The sequence below is a fragment of the Pseudorasbora parva genome, chromosome 1 (genome assembly GCF_024679245.1).
Source record: "Pseudorasbora parva isolate DD20220531a chromosome 1, ASM2467924v1, whole genome shotgun sequence".
Classification (NCBI taxonomy): Eukaryota; Metazoa; Chordata; class Actinopteri; order Cypriniformes; family Gobionidae; genus Pseudorasbora; species Pseudorasbora parva.
The window spans coordinates 40,537,709-40,561,961 of NC_090172.1; the positions used below are offsets into that span (position 1 = coordinate 40,537,709).

The 24,253-nt window shown below is 37.5% G+C and overlaps 1 protein-coding gene across 2 annotated transcripts in view; it reads left to right on the top strand.

Annotated features, from left to right (window-relative positions):
* map2k5 (mitogen-activated protein kinase kinase 5) overlaps nt 1-24,253 on the top strand; it is a 73,880-nt gene that overhangs the window by 43,470 nt on the left and 6,157 nt on the right. For both annotated transcript variants that reach the window (XM_067440462.1, XM_067440472.1), the window contains exons 18-21: nt 7,659-7,685; nt 8,007-8,039; nt 14,477-14,538; nt 20,441-20,486. In XM_067440462.1, coding sequence (XP_067296563.1) covers nt 7,659-7,685; nt 8,007-8,039; nt 14,477-14,538; nt 20,441-20,486 — 168 coding nt within the window. The remainder of the gene's footprint in view (nt 1-7,658; nt 7,686-8,006; nt 8,040-14,476; nt 14,539-20,440; nt 20,487-24,253) is intronic.

Genomic DNA, 24,253 nt, shown 5'->3' on the forward strand with positions numbered 1-24,253 from the left:
ATCTACTTACTTACTTTAATGTAAGAAGTTGTTCTTATTTAAATTTAAAAAAAAATAAAAATGGGGGGGGGGTAATTAGTAATTAGTAATTACTTACTTTTGAGTAAATTACTCACAAAATGACTCGCATGAAAGCAACTCTAAAGGCCCCAATATAATCACGGCATGGTTATTTTTCGTTCTTCGTTTGGGGATAAAACAAAGTTTGAAATAAGTGACCAGTGATATACTGTTAAGATGCCGGGCAGTGTTGCTGAAAGATGTTGCTGTGGGCTTTTTCCCATTGGGAATGGGCAACAAATTTCTCTTTGCATATCCTCTTGGGGAAATGTGTTGCCCATTTTCAATGGGAAAGTGCCCACAGCAACATCTTTCAGCAACGTTGCTCAGAAAGTTGCCCTGTGTATCATCAGCTTGAGTGCACAGGTCCTTCTAAAACAATTAGCATATTGTGATAAAGTTCATTATTTTCCATAATGTAATGATAAAAATTAAACTTTCATATATTTTAGATTCAGTGCACTCCAACTGAAATATTTCAGGTCTTTTATTGTTTTAATACTGATGATTTTGGCGAACAGCTCATGAAAACCCCAAATTCCTATTTCAAAAAAATTAGCATATCATGAAAAGTTTCTCTAAACAAGCTATTAACCTAATCATCTCAATCAACTAATTAACTCTAAACACCTGCAAAAGATTCCTGAGGCTTTTAAAAACTCCCAGCCTGGTTCATTACTCAAAGCCGCAATCATGGGTAAGACTGCCGACCTCACTGCTGTCCAGAAGGCCATCATTGACACCCTCAAGCGAGAGGGTAGGACACAGAAAGAAATTTCTGAACGAATAGGCTGTTCCCAGAGTTCTGTATCAAGGCACCTCAATGGGAAGTCTGTGGCAAGGGAAAAGTGTGGCAAAAAACGCTGCACAACGAGAAGAGGTGACCGGACCCTGAGGAAGATTGTGGAGAAGGACCGATTCCAGACCTTGGGGGACCTGCGGAAGCAGTGGACTGAGTCTGGAGTAGAAACATCCAGAGCCACCGTGCACAGGCGTGTGCAGGAAATGGGCTACAGGTGCCGCATGCCCCAGGTCAAGCCACTTTTGAACAAGAAACAGCGGCAGAAGCACCTGACCTGGGCTACAGAGAAGCAGCACTAGACTCAAATTTGCTCAAATTTTGCATGTCATTCGGAAATCAAGGTGCCAGAGTCTGGAGGAAGACTGGGGAGAAGGAAATGCCAAAATGCCTGAAGTCCAGTGTCAAGTACCCACAGTCAGTGACCTGCTCACAGTGCCAAAACCACTGGTAAATGGTTTACTGACCATGGTATTACTGTGCTTAAAGGGGGGGTGAAACACTCAGTTTCAGTCAGTGTCATGTCAATCTTGAGTACCTATAGAGTAGCATTGCATCCTGCATATCTCCGAAAAGTTTTTATTTTTTTAATAATTATATAAGAAAGATGCGCTGTTCCGAGTCTTTCCGAAAAAAGCCGAGCGGGTGGGGGCGTGTCGTGTGAGCGGAGCTAAATAATGACGTGTGCAGCAGCGCGCTGTGTGATGAGTCGAGTGCATCCCTAACAGCGGAAAAAAACTTTATTCAAAATAAAAATATGGCTTTTAATCGGATACAGCCATACATCTATGATCCGGAATCAGACCCAGAGGCTGCAGTTGAACAGGAGCAGCAGCAAAAACGACTAGAGCAGGACGTCTGTATGTGGTAAGTTACAAGTTATACACTAACTATATAATATGCTTAGCGGCTTGTGTTATTTACATATTTATACTTGAATTATATCGTCGTATTTTTGTCTTTGAAGGTGTACATGTGGGAAGTGCAGTTGTGCACGTGTGTTTGTGTGTTTACGCGTGGTTTGTGTAGACAGTAAGGTGACTAAAAGCAGTCTCACTCACCCTTCTAACGTTGGGACTGCTCCATCCTTCAGCATTAGGCGATTGGGAAAATTCGGCGTCGCGCTGGGCCTTGTTTATGAAACAGCGAACAGATATAAACATTCGCGCAACTCAGTTGCTGATCCGGAAAAGCAAATTACATCCACTGTTGCCTTAACGCGGGGGTTTTGGCGAATCTGTGCAGGACTGTCTTGGTCTGGCAACCAAAAACCCACTTTTTTGGTGACATTGTTATGTGCTATGTGTAATTGTCACCTGTCCAGCATCCTACAAGCCCCGCTTTGATGGGCGTAGGCTGTTGCTTTCGCTCTCTCCCTCGCTCTCTCTCACGCGCAGGCTGTTGCTTTCGCTCTCTCCCTCGCTCTCTCTCACGCGCTTCCGGTAGAATTGTCCGTAAGGCCCATACAAGGAAATTCCGCCCCCACTAACGTCAATGGGGACGCATGATCTCAAAAAACTTGCCGAAACTTATGACTAACCGGAAGTAGTATTTTTGACAAAGAAATACTCCCATCAAACGTCCACCTTAACTTTTGAAACTTTGTCTATGTTTAGTATGGGATTCCAAGTCTTTAACAGTGTAAAAAGATCAGTATGCATGAAACAGCATTTCACCCCCCCTTTAATTGGCCTGCCAACTCTCCTGACCTGAACCCCATAGAGAATCTGTGGGATACTGTGAAGAGAAAGTTGAGAGACGCAAGACCCCACACTCTGGATGAGCTTAAGGCCGCTATCGAAGCATCCTGGGCCTCCATAACACCTCAGCAGTGCCACAGGCTGATCGCCTCCATGCCACGCCGCATTGAAGCAGTCATTTCTGCAAAAGGATTCACGACCAAGTATTGAGTGCATAACTGAACATAATTATTTGAAGGATTACTTTTTTTGTATTAAAAACACTTTTCTTTTATTGGTCGGATGAAATATGCAATTTTTTTTAGATGAATTTGGGGTTTTCATGAGCTGTATGCCAAAATCATCAGTATTAAAACAATAAAAGACCTGAAATATTTCAGTTGGTGTGCAATGAATCTAAAATATATGAAAGTTTAATTTTTATCATTACATTATGGAAAATAATGAATTTTATCACAATATGCTAATTTTTTGTGAAGGACCTGTACATCTGATTCCGCCCTCGCTGCTGAAAGCGGGGTTTAGATGAATATGTAAATATGTGCTGGACACTGTCCTCTCAATAAGAAAATTGAGAAGCAAGCATTTTTGTGATGCATGAGAAAGCATCATAGCAACATGGATATGTTTGCACGAGTTCTGCAATTCTACACTCCAGTAAAGTCCCATCCCGTTTATTCATATAGCACTTATACAATAGATTGCTTAAAATCAAGAAGCTTTACCGTATTAAACATGAAAAGTGTAAATGTTTCATCAGGACTAGGTTACAGCTTTTTCTACTATAAAGAAGCTTTTCAGGACATCTGACCTCAATGGACTGAACAGGAGAAATAAAGCAAAAAATATTTCCACCTAAAAGAAGGCACTCCGTAAACACCACAAACCAATGGTATTACAAAGATGTTTACCAGCCATAGCAAATTTTTCCAGAAAGGCTGTTTCGATCTCTCAAAACAAACTCCAAACAAAGTTCGTTTTGGTCTGGTTTTGTTCAAAATAACCTCACATTGGTTCATTCTTCGATTTCGCTTGAAGTATATCGAGGCCTTATGAGTTAAATAAACCAGTATTATTCTGAAAATTTCTATATAAATTGTTGTTTTGTTTATGAATAGCAGACTTAGTTTCAGTCTTTTATTAAAGGCAGCTATAGTTCTCTGTAAACTGCATTTTCTTTTCTAAATTAATTTATACATGGTAAATAAACATTACCTTTACATTATGACTAATGCATGAAGTATCATAAGTAATACTTTTCACAGAATCTATTAACCTAGGTTCATTTTAAGGATCAAAAGTGCTGTTCTTTTAAACTTTCTATCCATTAAAAATCCTACAAAAATACATAAAACCAATTAAGCAGTGCAATTTTTTTCAACATTGATAATAATAAGAAATGTCTCTTAAGCGCTTCTAAAGTAATCATATTAAAATGATTTCTGAAGGATCATGTGACACTAGCTGCGTCGAAACTGGCGGGCAGATTAAATTTGCTAGGATGCGTCTAGATTTCTAGGCTAGTTTTTACTGCATTTTTGATCAAATAAATAAGGACTTTGAGCATAAGGGATTTATAAATGCTCTAAAAGTATTGTTCATTGTTTGTTTGTAATGCCTTATGCATTGACTAATGTTAATACATTTAAAATGATTATACTGTAAAGTGTGACTTCAATTATTTAGTTTGGTGACAGGTTTCAGATGTGTGCGTATAGAAATATACTGTATACCCGATTCTGATTCAGTGGCCTAGTTTTTTTTTTTCTAATCAGACTCTCAGCTTTTAAAGTTCTGCATGTAAGAGTGCCGTGAGTTTAATGAGGGAAATGTTGACTAATGCTCAATAAATTACTCCCAGCATGCCTGTTGGGTTAATTAGCATATTAAAACAAAGCAGCCACTCAGGGCATGCAGGGGAAATCAGAAAGAAACATTTTGAGGCTGCATCTAGAGCCAAAGCCTTCAGCATCAAACAGTCACGGAGGCTGGGCTTGGCGTTGTGTGTGTGTGTGTTTGTACTTTATCTCACACTTCACTTGATGCAAAGCTATTGTGCACAATGGCAGAAGTAACAAAATAAAATCGATGTGCAATACATGAAATTTAAAGGACATTATGAGGAGTGCTATGATTAATCATAAGGTCTAATCTATTTTAGTATATATATATATTTGTAACCAAATAGGAAGACAGAATACAGGATGAACAAACAGTTTGAGCTGATGAATAGTTGATGGGTAAAAAAGAACATTAGAAGGCTAGAGGCCTGCATTCGTGTGTGCATTATCCCGGGGCCTAGAGGCTTGTCTCATTTGAAATTGTTTTTCTCTGCTCTCCAGCATTATCTATTAACAGGGCCATTATCATGTTAATCCACTGAGTATTATTACATAAACTAATGTATTCACATGTACACCCAAACACTTTATACACACGTAGTGTCTGGAACCATGATTGGATCTTTTGATGGTAAATATTGTATAGTATTTTTCATCCGAAATATGTCTTTTAGACGTTGGCCTCTACCTAACCCATCAAAACAAAAACAAAAACACTCGTAGACAGAGATATGAGAATGTGTGAAACCCATTCAGGTCTGTGGTTCTCCTCCGAGTGCATCATCATATATCATTATCAGATAAAGTGATGGCTGTTGAAACCAATGAATGGCAAAACTTTTGTTCTTGGCCCGTAGAGCCAGAGGCATTATACTGAAGCATTTCATGTATACACACCCCATTAATTCATTACTTCCTCCTTTAATCTTTCTTACTCTCCCTTTTCCCTGTTCCTGCATTTTAGAATTCGTTTGGAATGAAAATGGAGAGAGAAAGAGAGAGAGAAGCATGAAGGAGAAAGAGGGAGGGGGGATTAGTCAAGAAAGAAAGGGAGAGCTAAACCTCCCACTGCTAGAGCGTTTTTGCTCTTGATGTTAATTTTCACAGCTCCATATGGTGCTGCAGACTCTTCACCTGCAGGCATCGCACACACACGCGCTTGCACACGCCACCCAGCCAGCACACACGCTACCTCAGGCCTGGCCTGTCACTCACATCAGCCCAGGCATCTGTCTGTTCTCTCTCTCTCTCACACATACACGCTCGCAGAGTCATTGTCCATTGTGTGGCGAGATCTCGAGAGATGCCCTCTGTATTTCTGCATCAACTTCTGCGGCTCGACCCGCACTCAGAGCCACAAAACCGCCACTGTTTTGTGTGTGAGTGCATGCATGATTGCAAGGGTGTGTGTGTTTTCTATGTGTTATCTTGTCATTGATTATAAAAGGCTCTTTAATTTCGTCTCACCCCATGTTGGGATTAATTTGCATTCTTTGTCAGGAGTTAATGGCGTCTCCCGATGGCTCGCTCGGAAAATCTTTGAAGACTGCAGACTGGCTGGCGTGTGTATACAGCCTCCAGCGCTTCTCCTCCTGATTGATTTGTTGTTGCCTTTTCTGTTTTCCGGCTGTTTTGGTTTGAGCTCATTTTAAGCCCCGTATTCATCTGAATATATACTGTATGATTTTGCTCTCCTAAAGCTTTAATGCTATATTTAAGGAATATCACCCTAGCAAGAGTGTTGTTGTACAACAAGCTGTTGAGGCTAAAGGTACCGGTAATCACAGCCGTGGCCATATTTAGTATAACCTTTATACAACACAGTTCTGTAAACAAGAAGTTAATATTGAGTAACTTGCAGTTCAGAAAAAACAAGGCCTAAATGTTGTGTAGTCATTCTGCTCCAGCTCCACTCCAGGTTTTTCATTTTCCGCCACATGATCACTGATGAAACCTCATTGTGAGCGTTCCTGAAGTGAAAGAAAATATTGGCTGCTCCTTTTTTTAGGCAAAATCACACAACTCTGCACATACTTTTGCCTAGGACATTGCAAACACAGACAAGTGGCGTGATACAAGCAGAGAAGCATCGCAGAGTCATTACTAAATATCACAAGCTGGTTTGTTTGTATATTTTTCCTTACTATTATTGTTTGGACAACCTCTATCAGCATTATTTTTTTGTTTTTGTTATCTATACACTGACTTTTTTTATACTTTGAATTTTCACACCGAAACCGCCAGAAAATTTCACAAATATTTACAAAGAGACAAGAAGTAACACTCCATTAAACATGACATTTCAAAATAGAAAGACACAAATGTTATTTTCTTTTAACCTACTTAAATAAGCATTTAAATTACTTTGCGTTTAGTTTCCGTTTAGGAATTGTAGCACTTTAACATTTAAAAAAAGGAGCCGAGCTGATGTGTTTAAAGTCGTGTTGATTGTTTAGTGGAGATCACATTTAGGCATTACTCCAGTGGTGTAATTGGAAAACAGCACAAAACAAACAAATATTTATGCCTTTAATAGTCCGGTCCGGTGATTGCCATGCTTTGCAGTTTCAGCCAATGCTGTGTGTTATTTAGTTCCTACATTAAAGGTCCAACGTCTCCAGGTATTTAAAGAGAGCTGGGCCGTGTTTAATTGAGAAAGATAATCAATGACTTGCTTAATGTGTCATCAGAGTGGCTTCACATTGTTAGCTGTTAGCTTAAATTATGCGGTCCAGGCAGAAAGTTTAGACCAGATTGCATGAGGGAAGTGTTGGCCTCATGCGACCAGGTAAAAAAAAATAGCATTTAATTTGAAACAACAAAATATGTGAAACCGTTCTCTATCTCTATCTATTCCTGGAGATTTTTTAACCTTTCACTGGGTCTCCCCTTTCCAACAGAAACACTATGTATTGCGTTTTATAATCATGATTATATGTGAAAATGTATATAAAATAATGCCTATTGCAATAACATACAAACCTGGAAGTGAATAAAATGCAGGAAAATAACATTAATAGTAAAAAAAGGCTAAGCGAAGCTTGTCCTAATTGAGGATCAGACTTTTTGTGACCGTGTTTTCATTATGTAAACGATGTTAACACATCATGCCCATATATTACCATCAGGGTTTTATTAATCTTCCGCCTGTGATCATAAACATGTTCTGGTGCAGTGCTTGTGATTGTAACATGCTAATTGCATGTAGCTTGCTTTCACACCTAAATCCTTTTCTCTATTATGTTTCTCTCCATACAGATTCAAAAGAACCAGGGCTCCTTAATGGTAAGTGTTTTTCATGTATTTTCGGAGATGTAGGTGGCTCCTCTCGCAACCCCTTGCAGTTTTCTCCTCACTTCGCTTGGTTGCCTCCCTCTGAAGTTAATACCAGATAATAATACGCTCTGTCTTAACAGCCTGTATTCAGATTAGGTGCCATTAGAAATAAGAAAACATTACAGATCAAATGGCTTTTCCCGAGTCAGAGTGCATTTGATTAAGCTGTATTGCTACCTGTTTTATTGCATTAATGATTTTATTTCCTTTGCACTGTAAGGACGTTGTATGGGGTCTAATCTCTTTTTCTCCTACCCCCCTCTATCACAGCCTCTTCAGTTATTGCAGTGCATTGTTGATGAGGTGAGTCTGTGTCCCATGTACGAAACCGTCCCTAATGGGGTGGAAAGCTGATATTTTGTTTCCTAATGAAGCGAAGTGCATTATCAGCTCTGCTCAGGGTTTGAGCTCTGAAGAGCTAAAGCCGACGAGAGCTCGGCCGTGCTGATGTCAAGGCCTTTAACAGAACAATCGGCTTAACTCCAAATGTGGGAATTTTCGGCTAAACTTGACCGTAAAATAGTCATAGCTTAACAAATAAATGGCTAAATTATAAATTGTTTCGTTTGTTTTCTTATTTGTATAAAGTGTTTGTTTGTCGGCCTGTTTGCAGCTCAACATTTTTAAAAAACTTCTTTGTATTTTTCTCTCTCTTTACTTCTCAATCTCTCTTGTGTAAAACACTTGTGTAAACACACACACACACACACACACACACACACACACACACACACACACACACACACACACACACACACAGTTTTCTGGTTTAATGTAGCATGACAGGGCTCTGGACAACTGAGGGTTATGGACCACAGAGTTGTTGCATTAACCTTGACATCCGTTAGGCGCTAAAATACACCCAGCTAAACCCTGACACATTTTCTCACCCTCATCTCTCTGAGGAGTTGGGTCAGGGTCAGTTAAACCCGGATATTCCTTGAAATAGATACAGCTCTGTGTTAAACTCACTTCTCTGTGGCATGTATGTGGAATTGTATCCAGTGTTTCACCCAGTCAGGCTAGCAGTTCTTCACATTTTTACTTGAATAAATGTTGTTTTTTGCAAAGTTTGCTGCTTCAGTAATTGTAAATTATTTTATCCACACAAAAAAAACCCAATGGAAAACAATGAAAAACATTCAACATATTCAAAGAATCAATATATTTACAGAGTTGACCCTTCTTCTTCATAACCTCTGCGATCCGCTCTAGAATGCTGGATATCAGCTTCTGAGCCAAGTCCTGACTGATTTGGCGATCCATTCTTGCCCTATTAGTGCTGAGAGTTGATCATAATTTGTTGGCTTCTGCTTGTCCACTCTTTTTTAGGTTTGACCCCAGGCTCTCTGTGGGATTAAGATCCAGGGATTTGCCTGGCCACAGATCCAAATTTTCAATTAAATGATCTCCGAGCTACTTTATTATCACTCGTTCCTTGTGACGTGGTGCTCCATCGTGCTGGAAAATCATCACTAAATTGCTCCTGGGTTGTTGGGTGAAGTTGATTTTGCAGTGCATTTGGATTCCGTTCTTTATTCATAGAAGTGCTTTTGGGTAGAATTGTGAGCCCACTCCCTTGGATGGTATAGGATGCTTCACTGTTGGCACAGAACAGGACACTCATTCTGTCTTTGGATTTTTTGTGTATGTGTGTAGTTCAGAGTAGTTCCTCCCTTAAGGTGTTCACCGTTTCTTCTCCAAACGATCGATTTTCCAGATGTTCCAAACAATCAGAAGGAGGCTTCATCAGAGAAAATAACTTTGCACCTGTCTTCTGCTATCCAATCCTTGTACTTTCTGCAGAATTTCAGTCTGTCCTTGATGTTTTCTTGAAGAGAAGTGGCTTTTTTGCTTCTCATCTTGACACTACAACTTCTTGATGTTGTCCAAAAGTCTTGGCCTCACTGTGCGAGCTGATTCTCTCTCACTCATCTGCTGCCAATACTGAGCAAGCTCTGCATTGGTGGTGACACGATTTTAAAGCCCTCATGAGGAGACAGTCTTGGCGCTTGCTGGACCAAATGGGACGTCCTGAAGCCTTCTTCACTGCAGTTGAAACTCTCCTTGAAGATCTTGATGATCCAGTATCCAGTTCTTTCAGGTACAATATTCTTTACAGCAATTTCCTTGCATGTGAGGCCACTTTGATGCAAAGCGATGATGGCTACACATCTTTCTTTGGAGGTAACCATTGCTAATTCAAGAACACAAAGATTGGAAGCCTCCTTTTATAGCAATTAGCCTTCTCTTAAAATCCAATCAGAATTCTAGAGTAATTCTACTTAACTGGTACTTGTTCACACTTTCCATGTGCTAATGATTAGTGAAATTATGTTAGCTGGTTATTTTATTCCGGGGCCAAACAGTGAAATGTGGGTTTTTGTGTTTTTAAGTTTTTGACCAATTAAGCTTTTTTGCAATTATTTAAAATTTATCTCATTACTCTTCACAATAATCTACATATAATGTGAATTAAAACCACAGTTTTATTTAAATGGTTATTAAACTGTTTTATTGCAAAATATTATTACAATGTAAAATGTTTTCTATTTGAATAGATTTTGAAATGTAATAAGTTCCTGTGATGGTAAAGCAGAATTTCACCATTTGTCCAGTCTTCAGTGTCACATGATCCTCCTGAAACCCTTCTAATATACTGGTATGGTGCTCAAGAAAATTAGCCTGACAAGCCAGACCCACATCAAGATGTTTGGTCTGGGAACTCACCATTGACAGCTCAATCCCAGAGACGGGATAAACGGTTGTCTTTCAAATTCCCTCTGCACGCAATAGCATATTACTACAACCAACCATAATGTTAAGCCAGCCCACCAACTCTATACATGATGTGATTGGCCTGACTAGTGTTTGGTTTTTCCTGCCCACAATCAACAGAGAGTTGCTAGACAACCCCAGCAAATTAGATTTGCTGCCGTTAGGGTGCTTCTATATTTCTAGGCTACAAAAAAAAATGTATCATCAATTTTAAACAGTTATAAGAACAGTTATAAATCATAAGAAATGTTTCTTTGTAAATTATATTATAAATATATATTTTATTGATCTCACTTTTTTCCACGTCTTGCGGCAGGAACATTACATTTTTAAACAAGTTTTAAAATATTTGGAGGATAAAAGTTTCAACCGCACATTCTTTCCATACTGTTGTTCCCTGTCTAGCTATTATGAATTTGTTTGTTGTTTGCTCACTCAACAGCAGCCCTACACATTTTTCTAGTAAAATAAAGATGGCAAGATAACCGAAACATATGATCTGAATGGCTGTATCTCAGCAAGCCTCTGCTGATTCGATCATTAAATTAACAGATCTGAGGAAGTAGGAGAGGTCATCTCTTACCACATCCAACACTCAAACAATCTCCAAATTTGCATCGGGCTCCTCAGCATTTAGTTAAAGCCTGTAGGCCATGGTAACTTTGTCATTTAAATGCGCTTTCCACCACTATGTGAGTAATTAATAAGTAATTGTGTTAATTGTGTGTGTGGGGAGTGGGGGGTGGGTGCTCTTCCTTCTCCCTTCTCCTCTCTCCTCTCTGCTTGAGCTACTCACTGACACATGCTAATAACAGAACGCCACAGAGAGATGAAGGAGAGGGAAGCATAAACACACATTAAACATACCGTACGTGTCCTTTCTGCTATAGATTGCTGCACGTAATTAATAATTAAACGGCCGCTCGTGTAATGAGTTGACCCGCGCGAACCGTTCATTACTCACCCGGCAGAGGCATCACTCAAACTATTTTCTGCTGTGCCCTTCGCTCCGTCTCCCTCAGGCCAGAGAGCGCGCCGCCACGCTGCTACCGACTGCATTCAGCTGACCAAGGCCTTATTACTCACTGCCACTGATTTACAACCTTCGGAGGAGAGACAGTGAGAGGGAGCTTGAGATGGGAGTCGCGGGTGCTCCCCAGGACCTACTTTGAAGAGTAATCTAGTGCACAGACCGAGAAAGAGGCAGAGTGAATGTGATGGACTGAAAGAGCAGGAGAAAAGAGAACATTTAGAAACTGTACCTGAGAGAATATGAGAAAAAGACGGAATAAAGAGGATATTCACCCGAGAAGGACATAAAGACCAGTCTATTAGAAAAACGGGAAATATTATTCTGCGGCGTGAATGTACGATCTGAGACCCATTAAACGCGAGCTTACCGTCAGTAATGATGAAAAGTCACTATATGTGTGAAAGAGGTGTCATGAAGTAAATGGGAGAAAATCAGGAAGGTCACAGGTAGTTGATCTGGTAATCTGACCACTTTTACTTGGAGAGGATGCCATAATGACAGTCTAGCTTGTTTGAAGGGCATTGCGTTTGAGTATGTATGGCTGGTTTCCATGGTGACCTCAGTATAAATAATCAGCCGCAAGGTTTTGCGGGGCTCACGGGAAGGGTGAATAAACGGCTAAATGAGGTGAAGCATGCCAGAGACGTTTTTTTGTCGTCTTGTTTACGTTCTCGATCAGGTCCAGCTCTGCTCAGCATCTTGCTGATTTGTAGTGCGCTTCTTTGTAGGACGGGAGGCGGTCTATTTCAGAACTGCCCGTCTTTAATTGTCCCTCTCTGCTCTCGTATTGAAACAACCCTGATGCTTCTAATAAGACTCGGGCTTAAATTCACCTCTGTAATTACTGATCTAATTTTGCCTGATAATTGCTGCTGGGCAATTACATGTATATTTACTGCTGGTATTGTGGAGGGAAGACGGGCCGTGGTCTGGCTCTGTTTGTAGTGTTGGATAATGGCAGCAAGCTGCATAATATAACAGTGCTTTCATCATCATCATCCTCATCATGCAGCCGCCACATCAAAGACCCCCAAATGAAGGTGTTTGTGGGTCCGTAAGTGTATGTGCATCTGTTTGTGTACGTGTGTGAGGCCGTGTGCATCTCGCTGTATTTACATCTGCCTGGTTATGCGTGTCGCTCTGAATCTGTGCTTTTGGTCCAGGCATGGGACGTGTGTACTGTATGTGCTCTGTGGCCTCCGGGCTGTGAGTCTTGGCTGTGTAATGATGTATAGCTGTGCTTGTTCACCTCTGGCTATGTTCATTTAAAAAGGTGTTTGTTTCACGCTCTCTAGAAAATTACAAATAAAATAACTAGGGAGATGTTGGCTGCTAAAAAGAAACATTTAAGAGCCAAACAAACTGTATTAGTTGACTAATTACAGATTTGCTCAATAAGCATGCATTTAGTTCACTTCCTACTTTTCACAGACAGCGTTTTGTACACTTTATACTTTCCGCAACAGTTGTATTTACAGTTATATAGAAATACTGTTGTATTTGCATGTTTTATACTGGCACTCAAGTTGTAATAAATATTATAAATATTATTCTAGCATGTGACCTATGTTTTGAGTAATTATTCACGATTCCTTTTGAATTAGATATAGCTGAGAACTCTAGTTCAGTTGTGGAAAAACTCAGTAACAGCTCTGAATGAATCAATGACTGAGTCTGATTCTTGAATTAGTCATTAAAAAAAAACAGTTCATAAGAGTTGAATCCGACATCATGGCTGTTAATGGACAAAAGGTTTTCCTTACTGCGATAAGTACATTTTTGTTTTTGTTGTGGAGCCCCCAAAACAGCAGATCAGATTATTCCTTTCCGTTTTCCATTATTAATTTGTAAACTGCATGAGCTTCTATTGTGATGGAAAGGTATCATTTAATTTTTACTGGCTGTTAAACAGTTTCTTCACTTTGTCAGTCCTTTCCAGACACCTTGAATCTTAATTCTGTTTTTAACAACAAGGTTTTTGTGTTTGTTTAACATGTTGATATCATCTGTTCTTTCTTTTCTAAAGGTCATATTAATTCAAATTATTTTTGTGGTTGAATAAAAATAATCTCTAAAATAGGCCACTTTTTTCTTCTTCTCTAGTCTTAGATTTAAAAAGTCTCCTGTTTTCTGATAAATATATTACAATAAATGTCTCAGTTTGATCTCAGTGGTGTCTGAACACATGCCTTGATGCAAGTGTCCTATTCACACAATCTGAAAGATATCTGGAATGTGACTTTTTTCATTTAGTTTCAGTATGTTTGCCTATTACAAGTGGCTGCTTTAATTTGGTTACCATGTTAACTATTTGAAGGTTAAGGTTGTAACTAAATGTTCTTAACTGTATGCCTTCTGCTTCAAGTGCCAATGAATGACAATGTCTCTCTCTCTCTCTCTCTCTCTCTCTCTCTCTCTCTCTCTCTCTCTCTCTCTCTCTCTCTCTCTCTCTCTCTCTCTCTCTCTCTCTCTCTCTCTCTCTCTCTCTCTCTCTCTCTCTCTCTCTCTCTCTCTCTCTCTCTCTCTCTCTCTCTCTCAGCTTTTTGTCTGTTTGTGTGTTTTTCCCATGTTCTGTGCATAAGAAATCTTCTACTGTCCAACAAAAGAGGGGTTCAGGTGCTTCCAAAATTGAATATACACAGCTGCTTTTGACTGTCCGCCCATAGAATACCTCATTATGCATTGTAACCTTTCTGCAACCTAGTCAAGGCCACAAAAAGCCTACAAGTTATAAACTATATATATATATATATATATATATATATATATATATATATATATATATATATATATATATATATATATATATATATATATATATATATAAAATGTTTTGTTGTAAAGTATGAATGTTATTGATATTTTATTATATGTTGTGGATGTTTTTGTAAATGATAATTTTGACAATGTGTATATATGTTTATTTTAGGATCCTCCCGTGCTTCCAGTTGGACAGTTCAGTGAGAAATTTGTCCACTTCATTACACAATGGTGAGTGTTTCGAACCAAACATGTTTCTTCTCTTGTGCCTCTCATAAATAAACAAATCCTTATCATGTTGTGATGAATTTGCTTTGATAAACGACAACACAAACTTAAAATGATAATAAAATAAAAATTCAACAATGTAGTATATGTATGTATATATATATATATATATATATATATATATATATATATATATATATATATACACACATACACACACATTAATGCTGTCATTCGATTAAAAAATTGACTAATTCATTCCTTTACGTTTTTCTGTAATTAATTGCACCTAACATTAAAGTTTTTAAATGATTTTAATGTTGTTTTACTTTCACATTTAATCGACAACATGATATAGAAATAAACATAAAGACAGCATATTTTAAATATTAGTTTAATGGCATCTTTTTACTAAGCACTATGAATGTGGGCAATATCACTGATACCAATACTGATGTCTGTATGACATGGATTTTTTTAGCCATTAATTATAGCCATTTAACATAACAGTATAATCGGAAGCTATTGATTTTAACATGTAATAGGCTTCTTTTTTTTCTTTTAAAACACATAAACCATAAACCTGTGCCTTGTGTGGGGTCTAGTCAGGACAATTCACATTTTTACCTGCCTTGCTAAAATGCAGAAAAAAGTTATTGTTTTCCTTGTTTTTGACCTATGTAACCTTGTAAACAGTGCTTTAAGATTCTCAGGTAGGTATATATGCAGAAAATTGATAGTTATCAAACACTTCACACACTTTACTGCAAAAATGATACATTAAATATAGATGAATCCTTATTAAAGCTTCAAAAGTTAATTAGTCGATAGCAATAAGTGATTTTCTCTTGGTCTTTTGTTTCTTTGATTAACGTTAATCACAGGCAGGAGCAGGTTTATTAGGCTGTTGTCACTGTTGTCACAGCCTTTATTCGGCTGTTGTTTATTAGGCTGTTGACCTGAACCACGAAAACATGGCGTGGATCTGACACATTCTGTTTTTTCACAACTTGCATTACTTTAACACTTTTTAATTAATTTAAGACTGTGCTTATGAGGATACTTGACAAAATGGGAATTTTGGCATCATTTTGTGTTTTTGTCTGTTCAAGCAAGAAAGAGAACTTAATGCGGTGCTCAGACTGAAGCGGCATTCTGTGCGCATGTTTCGGGCATTTGTTAGAGAGCCACCTCTCTGACAGCGTGCAAGTAAAAATTTGAGTTCTTTTTTGCATCTTATTACACTTATATGGTGTACTGAATGATAGCATGATCATATTCTATAGGGTAGTTAAAGTAAAAAAAAAAACATATATATGGGGTATAACTGTACACATATTCGTACAGGGCTTTCGGTTCAGTGCAAGTGTGTACCAAAACCGTTCTGAATGAAATCTTTTACAGATAACTGTTAGAGTCGGCGTGTTTTAAGCGCGGCACATATTTCAGTCCCACACGATCATATGTAGTATTCAGTCCATGTTATCACGAAATTCAAACGATAAATTTGGTTTTGACGCTCTATAATGTGACGTGACTGTTCACTGGCATCTAGATGAGACAATTAATGTGCAAGGGCTCCCTATATAGTTTACAGCATTATCTTTAAGAAACATTTTGTTATAATGGAATTAATTTAAGGACAGACAAAGGACAGACGTGTTAATTTTTTTTCCAGCTAACCGGTTTAATAAAAATAATGCTGTACCAAACCCGTACCAAACCATGACTTCAAAACCGATTTATTTATTGATTTGTTTTAGAATTGTTATATTTCACAATGTAATTGTTTTAACCGGATTTTTGATCAAATAAATGCAGCATTTGGTTTCTTTCAGAAACATTTAAAAAATCTTACCGAGCATGAAGTGACCGAAAACACAATAGGCTTTACTGTGTCTACACACCAGACGGCACAGCAGTTAGACCAGCTATACACAACAGTAAATATTTATACAACATCTGTCCCTGGTCTGCTGACCTTGCTTGCACAAACACATCCACACTCAAATCTGCCCTTTACAGGTCATGCCCCAAGAAACCAGAATTCCCCACCAACCTCTTTTATGGTTTCTCTGGGGCTCTGTGCCTGTGGGCATGGTGGGTGAAGCCAGATGTTTTGGGATTTGTTTAGCAGCTGATGTTTACCTGCAACACACTTTATTTACACAAACAGGTCACCAGGCTCACTAGCGCCACCCCTGCCTGCCACTGCTCTTCCAACATCCTTTTCTATTATTAGCCTGCTTTGAGTGTGTGTCATTCATCATGATCCAAATGGGCCCCTCTGTAGGCTGCGCTGTCCCTATAATCCCTCCCATTTCTTTTCTGGGTCAGCTTGACTAATTTACTTGCACATAGGTGTGATCTGTGCCAAGGAGAATTGATAATTACTTACCTCTCCCTTTATCACTTTGTGATGCAGTTATATTAACCTCAACAGTACAATGATACAGAGGATGAGAGAATAAATATGATGTAGAAGGTATACTGGATGCAAGATCTAGTAGCTTTTATAGAAGGCATTTGTTGAAAAAAAATTGTTTTATTTTAAGTTGATAATATAAATAAAATGCTGTAAACTCTGTTAGAAATCTAAACATTCTCCTCAGTCTAAAAAAGGATATTGACAATAAACTACTAAGCTATTCTCTTATTCTTAGATTTCTGGTATCAGAAATTCAAATGCATGAATGTGATTTGTTTTGCACGTTAATCACGCTTATTAGAGCTGCGAGAATAAATGTTCAAAGATCGCGATCTCGATTAAAACACCCACGCGATCTTATTCCTAAATGACAAGGATTTGATTCTGTCTATTAAACCTTTGACAAGTATAGACTGTGATCACAACAGAACATTCGAAGCTGTGCTGGCGCTGCCTCTGAGCCAGAGAGAGCAGTTTTCACGTTTAGGTATGAAACCGCTTCACAAACAGTCTTTCAACCACGCAGTATCATTATTTCTGTTACAATCAAATGATCACAGAAGAACGGGGATAAATGTTTATAGTTCGGATATGAACAATGATGTCTAGGGAAGCGATTAAAAGAGAGTAAATCCTCTTTTGAAAGTAACTTGATGCTCCAGTATTTAAACAATTGAAGTCTTTATGAGGGAGTCATTGAATTATTCATTTAAAAAATAATTATATTAAATAGACATTTTGTCATGACTTGTGAATTACATTTATTTTGTTTAGTTGTCTATTCAGAATCATGGGAGTATTTTAACCTCTATTTTACCAACAAACAGTGATTCTCAATTTGGCAAGAATTGCACAGCTTTAACACTGATTCAGTGAACAGAAACTTGGCCTGCACAGTCACAGTGACATAATATAGAGAAAGGAGGAGATACGATTATTTACAAAGTCCCAAGGAGTGAATATGAGAGTAGTTCAATGAGAGAACCGAAAGCTGCTTGAATACTCTGTCAGATGGAAAACCTAAACCTTTTCTTTTGGCATTCTGATTGAATTTTAAAGATCATCTGGTGTTCCGCTTCACATTTTTGGACATAAATCAGTTGCATGTGGCAGGCGTAATGAAATGAGTCTAATACAGACCAAGTTCAATTCTCGTTATTTGTTTATTAGCATGCATATTAATAGAATTAATAGTACTTAAGCACATATTAATGTCTTATTCTGCATGACCTTATTCTACATCCCTCAATCCTACCCAGTACCTAAACTTAAATGCAACAACAACTAGCTTACTAATTATTAATAAGCAGTAAATTAGAAGTTTATTGAGGCAAAAGTCGTGATTAATAGTGAATGTGTTCCCCATACTAAAGTGTTACTGTTGAGACCACTTAACATTGATTTTTCAATGTTAAGTGGTCTCTTAATTTTTCCCAGAGCTGTATATATAATATTCTATAGTTTTAGTTTATTTTGGTTTAGTAATTTTACCTTGGGAACTATAGTTATAATAAAACAAGTTTAAGTTCATTTCAGTTATGATATTACTTTTTTTTTAAAAATGCTTTTAGAACTAGTTTTAATTCATGATGATAACCCTGATACAGACAGACCATGATGATAATGTAAAATGGATTGTGAAATAGTAGAATGAAGAGGGTGAAAGTTTTCTTTGCAGGTTCATGGACAGTTCGGTAGACTTGCCATCAGAGCCGTTTCTAGCCATTCTGATGCCCTAGGCGAAATCCTTATTGGTGCCTCAACTCATATATTAAAAAGCAACATTGATATTACTGGTATTAATTAACATATACATACATACATATATATATATATATATATATATATATATATATATATATATATATATATATATATATATATATATATATATATATATATATATATATATATATATATATATATATATATATATATATATATATATATATATATATGCTAAGAAATTGTTCTCTGACATGACTACATAATTATTACGTGTTATTATTACATTTCACGTGAAAATAACAACAATAAATACTGATTCTGTGATCTGTGCGTACGACATTGCTCGCATTAAGCGCTATTAGAACCGAATGAATACATTCAGCATTCAACACCATTCGTAAAGATGTGTTAAATTCAACAAAGGGATTTAATAAAGGATGTTTTAATGTTGTGAATTAGCACATTTTATTATAACATTTTTAAATTGGCCGTTAAAGTTTTATAATGGGACAATTACAAAATACACTGACCCCTTAACAATGCAAAAAAAAAAAAACACTTTTTGAGGTGTAAGTATGAGAAGACCGCTTTATAGAGTATAGAGTAAAATATAACTGCAAACTCTCTTCAGCATTTCGTTGCCTTTAACATAAACAAATGCTACCTGCCCATTTCACAGCATGATTTCTCGACTGCCACAAATACTGGCCTAACAAAACACAGATTTGTGCACTTTTTACTGTACCTTTGTTTTTTATTTATTTATTGACCTTTAGTTTTATTGTATGGTTAAAAATAAATGTGACCTTGCCAAAGCATTGGCCGAGCTCTTTGATCTAATGGTGTTGTTGAGTGCTCCAAAATAAATTGACAGTATTTGACAGTACTCTGATCCAATCGAATTGACGCTGTTCTTTCCAGACACATCAAAATTACTCAAACAACACAGCACATGCACTGATACAAAATGTCAACTTTTTTGACAGGAACAACTGTGCAAAGTCAGAGGTGCAGTGGGTCAGTGGGTTCTGATTTCAAAGTAAAATTTGTTGTTTTAGGTTATTCCACAACAAAATGACCCCCCCAAAAATCTTGATGAATTGTAAGCATCTGCATTGAGCTTAAAGAAAATATGTTCACACATTAAATGTTATGCTTAATTTATTATTATAATACATATATTGGCCATATTATAGGCCTTTATGTACCCCATGTATTCTGGCGCATGATTAAAGGGGGTGCTTGATGAAAAAGCAGGTACTTGAAGAGTCTTTAATCTGGTGTTAAAGAGTGGGAAACCCTGGGTTTGCTGTGTCTGGCTGTGTCTATGCAGAGACAACTTCTACATAAAAATCTTAACAGCACAGCAGCAAAAGATTATCTTTAGTAAATTATAAAATACATATTATATCAATCCTTTAAAAGTCTATGTTATGAACTTAAAGACTGCTTCAGACTGCTTTCAAGATTCATGTTTTGAATACATTAAATATTCCAGTTTTGATTTAAAACATTTATTATTAGTGTGAATCATTTGTATGTCATCATGCAAAACACATAACCAATATCACTGAAGCTTTAACTCATGAACACGAACGACTCAAGGTTTGTCCTCCTCAAACACATTTCTATTTATTCTCAAGGGGTTGTGACATGCTTCTTTTGCTTCATCCTTTTGAATTAACAGTGGAAGATTAATTGCTATATGCATCACATTTATAATTACCTCTTCTCCTTTTGTTCCCACAGTATGAGGAAGCAACCCAAAGAAAGACCAGCTCCAAACAACCTTATGGTGAGTTTTTTTTTTTTCCATCGCTTTTACACCCCCCCCCCCCCCCAGTCCAAATAAGCCTTCAATAGGATTATAAGATGAAATGCCAATTATTCAATGGGCAGAGTAAGTGAATGGGTGTATTTGATGGTAGGAAGGCTTTTGTTGGGACTCTGTGTAGGGGTTTGTATAAGACCTTGACCTTTTTGTTTCTTCTGGTTTTTGTTTGAAAACTTCTATCCTGTTTTCCATACTCCACAAATCTACACCATGCAAGTAAGTTCTATGACCGTCAGACTATTAATTTGAATTTTGTAAGTGTTGTGTAACCTTTGACACCTCTGCCGTGGATTCAGTTGAGGAAGGGTAAAACGGTGCTTGAGCATTGTGATATTAAACCCTTTTAAATGTTTTAAATGTGTTTCAACATCTTTAAAAAACATGTATATATTTTAATATTCTTGGAAATGTAAGCACTTCGTTTAGTCTTCTTCAATCAGTTTATATAAAAGGGATCATGAGGAGCAAAATCTTGTTGATTTTTTGAGTTTGTTGAGATTGTCAGCCAGAGGTTAATTAAAGACTGTAACAAGCTTTGAATGTTAAAAACGTCTGATCAGTGAGATTTCTGATGCATTTCTTTGCTCTCTAAATTAGAAATCAAAGAATTCACATACTCAAAATCATATAGAATCACCCTAGTGAACACAACTTTTTGTTTGGAAAATAAATATAATATCATTTAATTTATAATCAATGACTTATGATTTATAAACATATACACAATTATACATTTTTATGTTTCATTTTATGTTTAAAGTTCCACCTTTTCGTGGAAATTGTCATGTGCAATAAAGTTAAAGCAATAATTTTTTTTCCACACATTGTGTCCTCTTCCGTAAAGGAAACTTATGAACATTATTGTCTCATTTCTAGACTTAAATTAAATACGTAATGATTTATTCACTGGAGTTTTGAGTTTCAGCCTAGGCTAAATCTGTATCTGCAAATTTAGCCCACAGGCTCTAATGCTTATTAACTGAAAAACAAAAAAAGGCAGTGTCCTTTCTCCATTCTGTCTTTGTGCCACTCGGAACAACTTAAACTCCCCCATTGGCTGGGCTGATGTAATCTGAGGTTGTGTGTCGGCTCACACTGTCACAGAAGTAAGCAGCTTTTAAAAGCTGTCACATCTGCTGGGTTTCCTCAGCACCACGGACAGCGCAGTCCACAGAAAACTGACTGCTAATGCAGAGATGCTGCACACTGAGGCCCTGTTTACACCTGGTATTAAGATGCGTTTTGATCGGATCACAAGTGTACAACGCTAAACACAGGTGTAAACAGGGTCTACAGGGTTTTGAGCTTGTCCACTTTCAACCACTTCCAGAGATAGTCGAAAACGCATTCCACCAGATTGCTTTAATAGTTTAAAGAGTAAGCGGGTCTTTTGGGGCTGTTCCAACACATTAAAGTGTCTACAGTGTGTAGATAGTAATTCGGTGGGGTTTATTTTTTTATTTTTTATTTAATTAATTTTTTTTGGGGGGGGGGGGGGGGGGGGTTGTCACTTTTACTCAGGACATGCTAGCTGGCAACATAGGATTCCATTCATTATGCTAAGCTAAGCTAGCGGTGACCCTGCCAAACTAAAACAATGCATGCACTGAGACAAAAATGCATTTACCCACATATCTAAATGTAGGAAAGAAGTTGAATAAGCCCTATTTCTAAAAACGGTGGAGTGTTCCTTTAACTCATCCTTCTGAGAATGATGAGAAATTGGATGCTATACGGATCAAGTCACCTTTTTATAATTTTACAATAGATCTCAAATATATTTCAAATAACTGTTCTTATGAACTTTCTATTCATTTTCAACTGATAACAAAAGGAAGTGTTTAATGAGAAGAAAATCATTATTTTAGACTGATTTCTGAAGGATCATGTGACACTGAAGACTGGAGTAAAAATCAGTTTTGACATCACAGGAATGAATTACATTTCAAAATATATTATTAAATAAAAACTGAAGAAACATAACTGTATTCAACTTTTCTACTAATCACTTTTTTTATTTTTTATTTTTTTGCTTAATTCTGGAGATCCAGAATTTCCCCCTTTTTTATCTTCTGTTCATATGTCTGTAACGTGTAAAGCTTTCAGTTTTAGTTAGATACAGTGCAGTGATTGACATATTTCTCTCTCATTGTCAGTCAGCCTTTTAGCACCTTTTGTCCCCTCCTGGCCTTTGCCATCCCCCCTTTCCCTGCGGGCTGTCCAGGGGCTCAGCTGCAGCAGCCTCAGCCTGAGACAAAAAGCTGAAAGAGTCCAACCAACTCACAGAATCTGTCACAGCGCTCCTATATCCACCCCCACGTTTCCTGATTACGTGGGCTGATGAGCTAAGGAGCGATTGCTTGTGTTCATGTGTTTTAAGACCCATGGGAGCGGCTCTTAAAAAGACACGGCCTCGCTGAATGCCAGTGGCCTGTTCCGTGGGGATTCGGATGAGAACAGGCTTTGAAAGCCCTCTGACACCGCTCTGATGACTTGTTTACACATTAGCACGCTGAGGAGCTTCTTGAACTCCCCGGAGGGTAATCCTACCTTTTAGCTCTCTGATACTGTCTGTCTGTCATCCCTCCTTCTCACCCACCCCCTTAATAATGGGGGGTCTTCAAAGCTGCCGGACTCTCTTTGCCACAAAGACTTGGTCAAATGTTAGAGCTCAGAAAATCAGAATGACTCAACCGATTTCAGTTTAACTCTGGGCAGTTTTTAACATCTGACAAAGGCCAAGTTATATGGGTTTGTCTTTCATTCCTCTTAATAATTCCAGTTTACAGTAATGTAATGGTTACATTTAATGATTCGTGGAATTCATCTATTCCATTAATCATTATTTTAGTTTTTTAAAAGGATTAAATATATGGAAATATATATGGAAGAGTGAGAGTGTAATACACTTTAAAAAAAAAATTTCTATTTTTGTATATTTTAAAGTATTTACATTTATGTGATGGCAAAGCTGAATTCATTCTTACATGATCCTTCAGAAATCATTCTAATATGCTGATTTTACTTCTTAAGAAACATTTCTTATTATTATCAACAGCTGTGGAAATCATGATGAATTGTTTGATGAATAGAAAGTTATATCTGGTCTGACCCCAGACAATAGTGTATCTTTAAATACTTTTAAGTCCATATTTCTTTGATTCACTAGAAAGACCCAGAACGTAAGAGTAATTTGTTCTAGAATCAGTGTTAGCTCAGAATAAGAACATGTTTTTGGGTTCCCAGCCATAAGAAACATTATGTATTCAGTGTTCAGAAAACACTGAGTTTGAAACACAAATGTTTGGGTGTTGTTAATGTGTTTGTGTTTCATAGGTGTTGGTAGCCAACACTCCCATCTCACGTTAAATGGCTCGTTAAATTCCAGTGAGTGGTACGGCTCAGTATAGTTCCGTAAGGTACGCAATTTTTGCCGTTTCCATTATCAGAAGTTGAGAATGGTACCCTAATTCCAAACCGTACTGTACCACTTTCATGGCACCCCTCCATTGGGGTACCTAGCATAGTAGTCTGGTACCAAAGGGTGGAGCTAGATGTGGATTAGTTGACAGAGAATGCTGTTTTTCTCCTTGCAGTCTTGGCTTAAACAAAGCATGTCTTTGTAAACAGCCACATTCTGAGATGCAAGAACAAGATCTGCTGTACGTCTTCCATTGTTGTTTACTGTGTCACTTTCTTCTTCGCATGAGAATGACTTTGATCGCTAC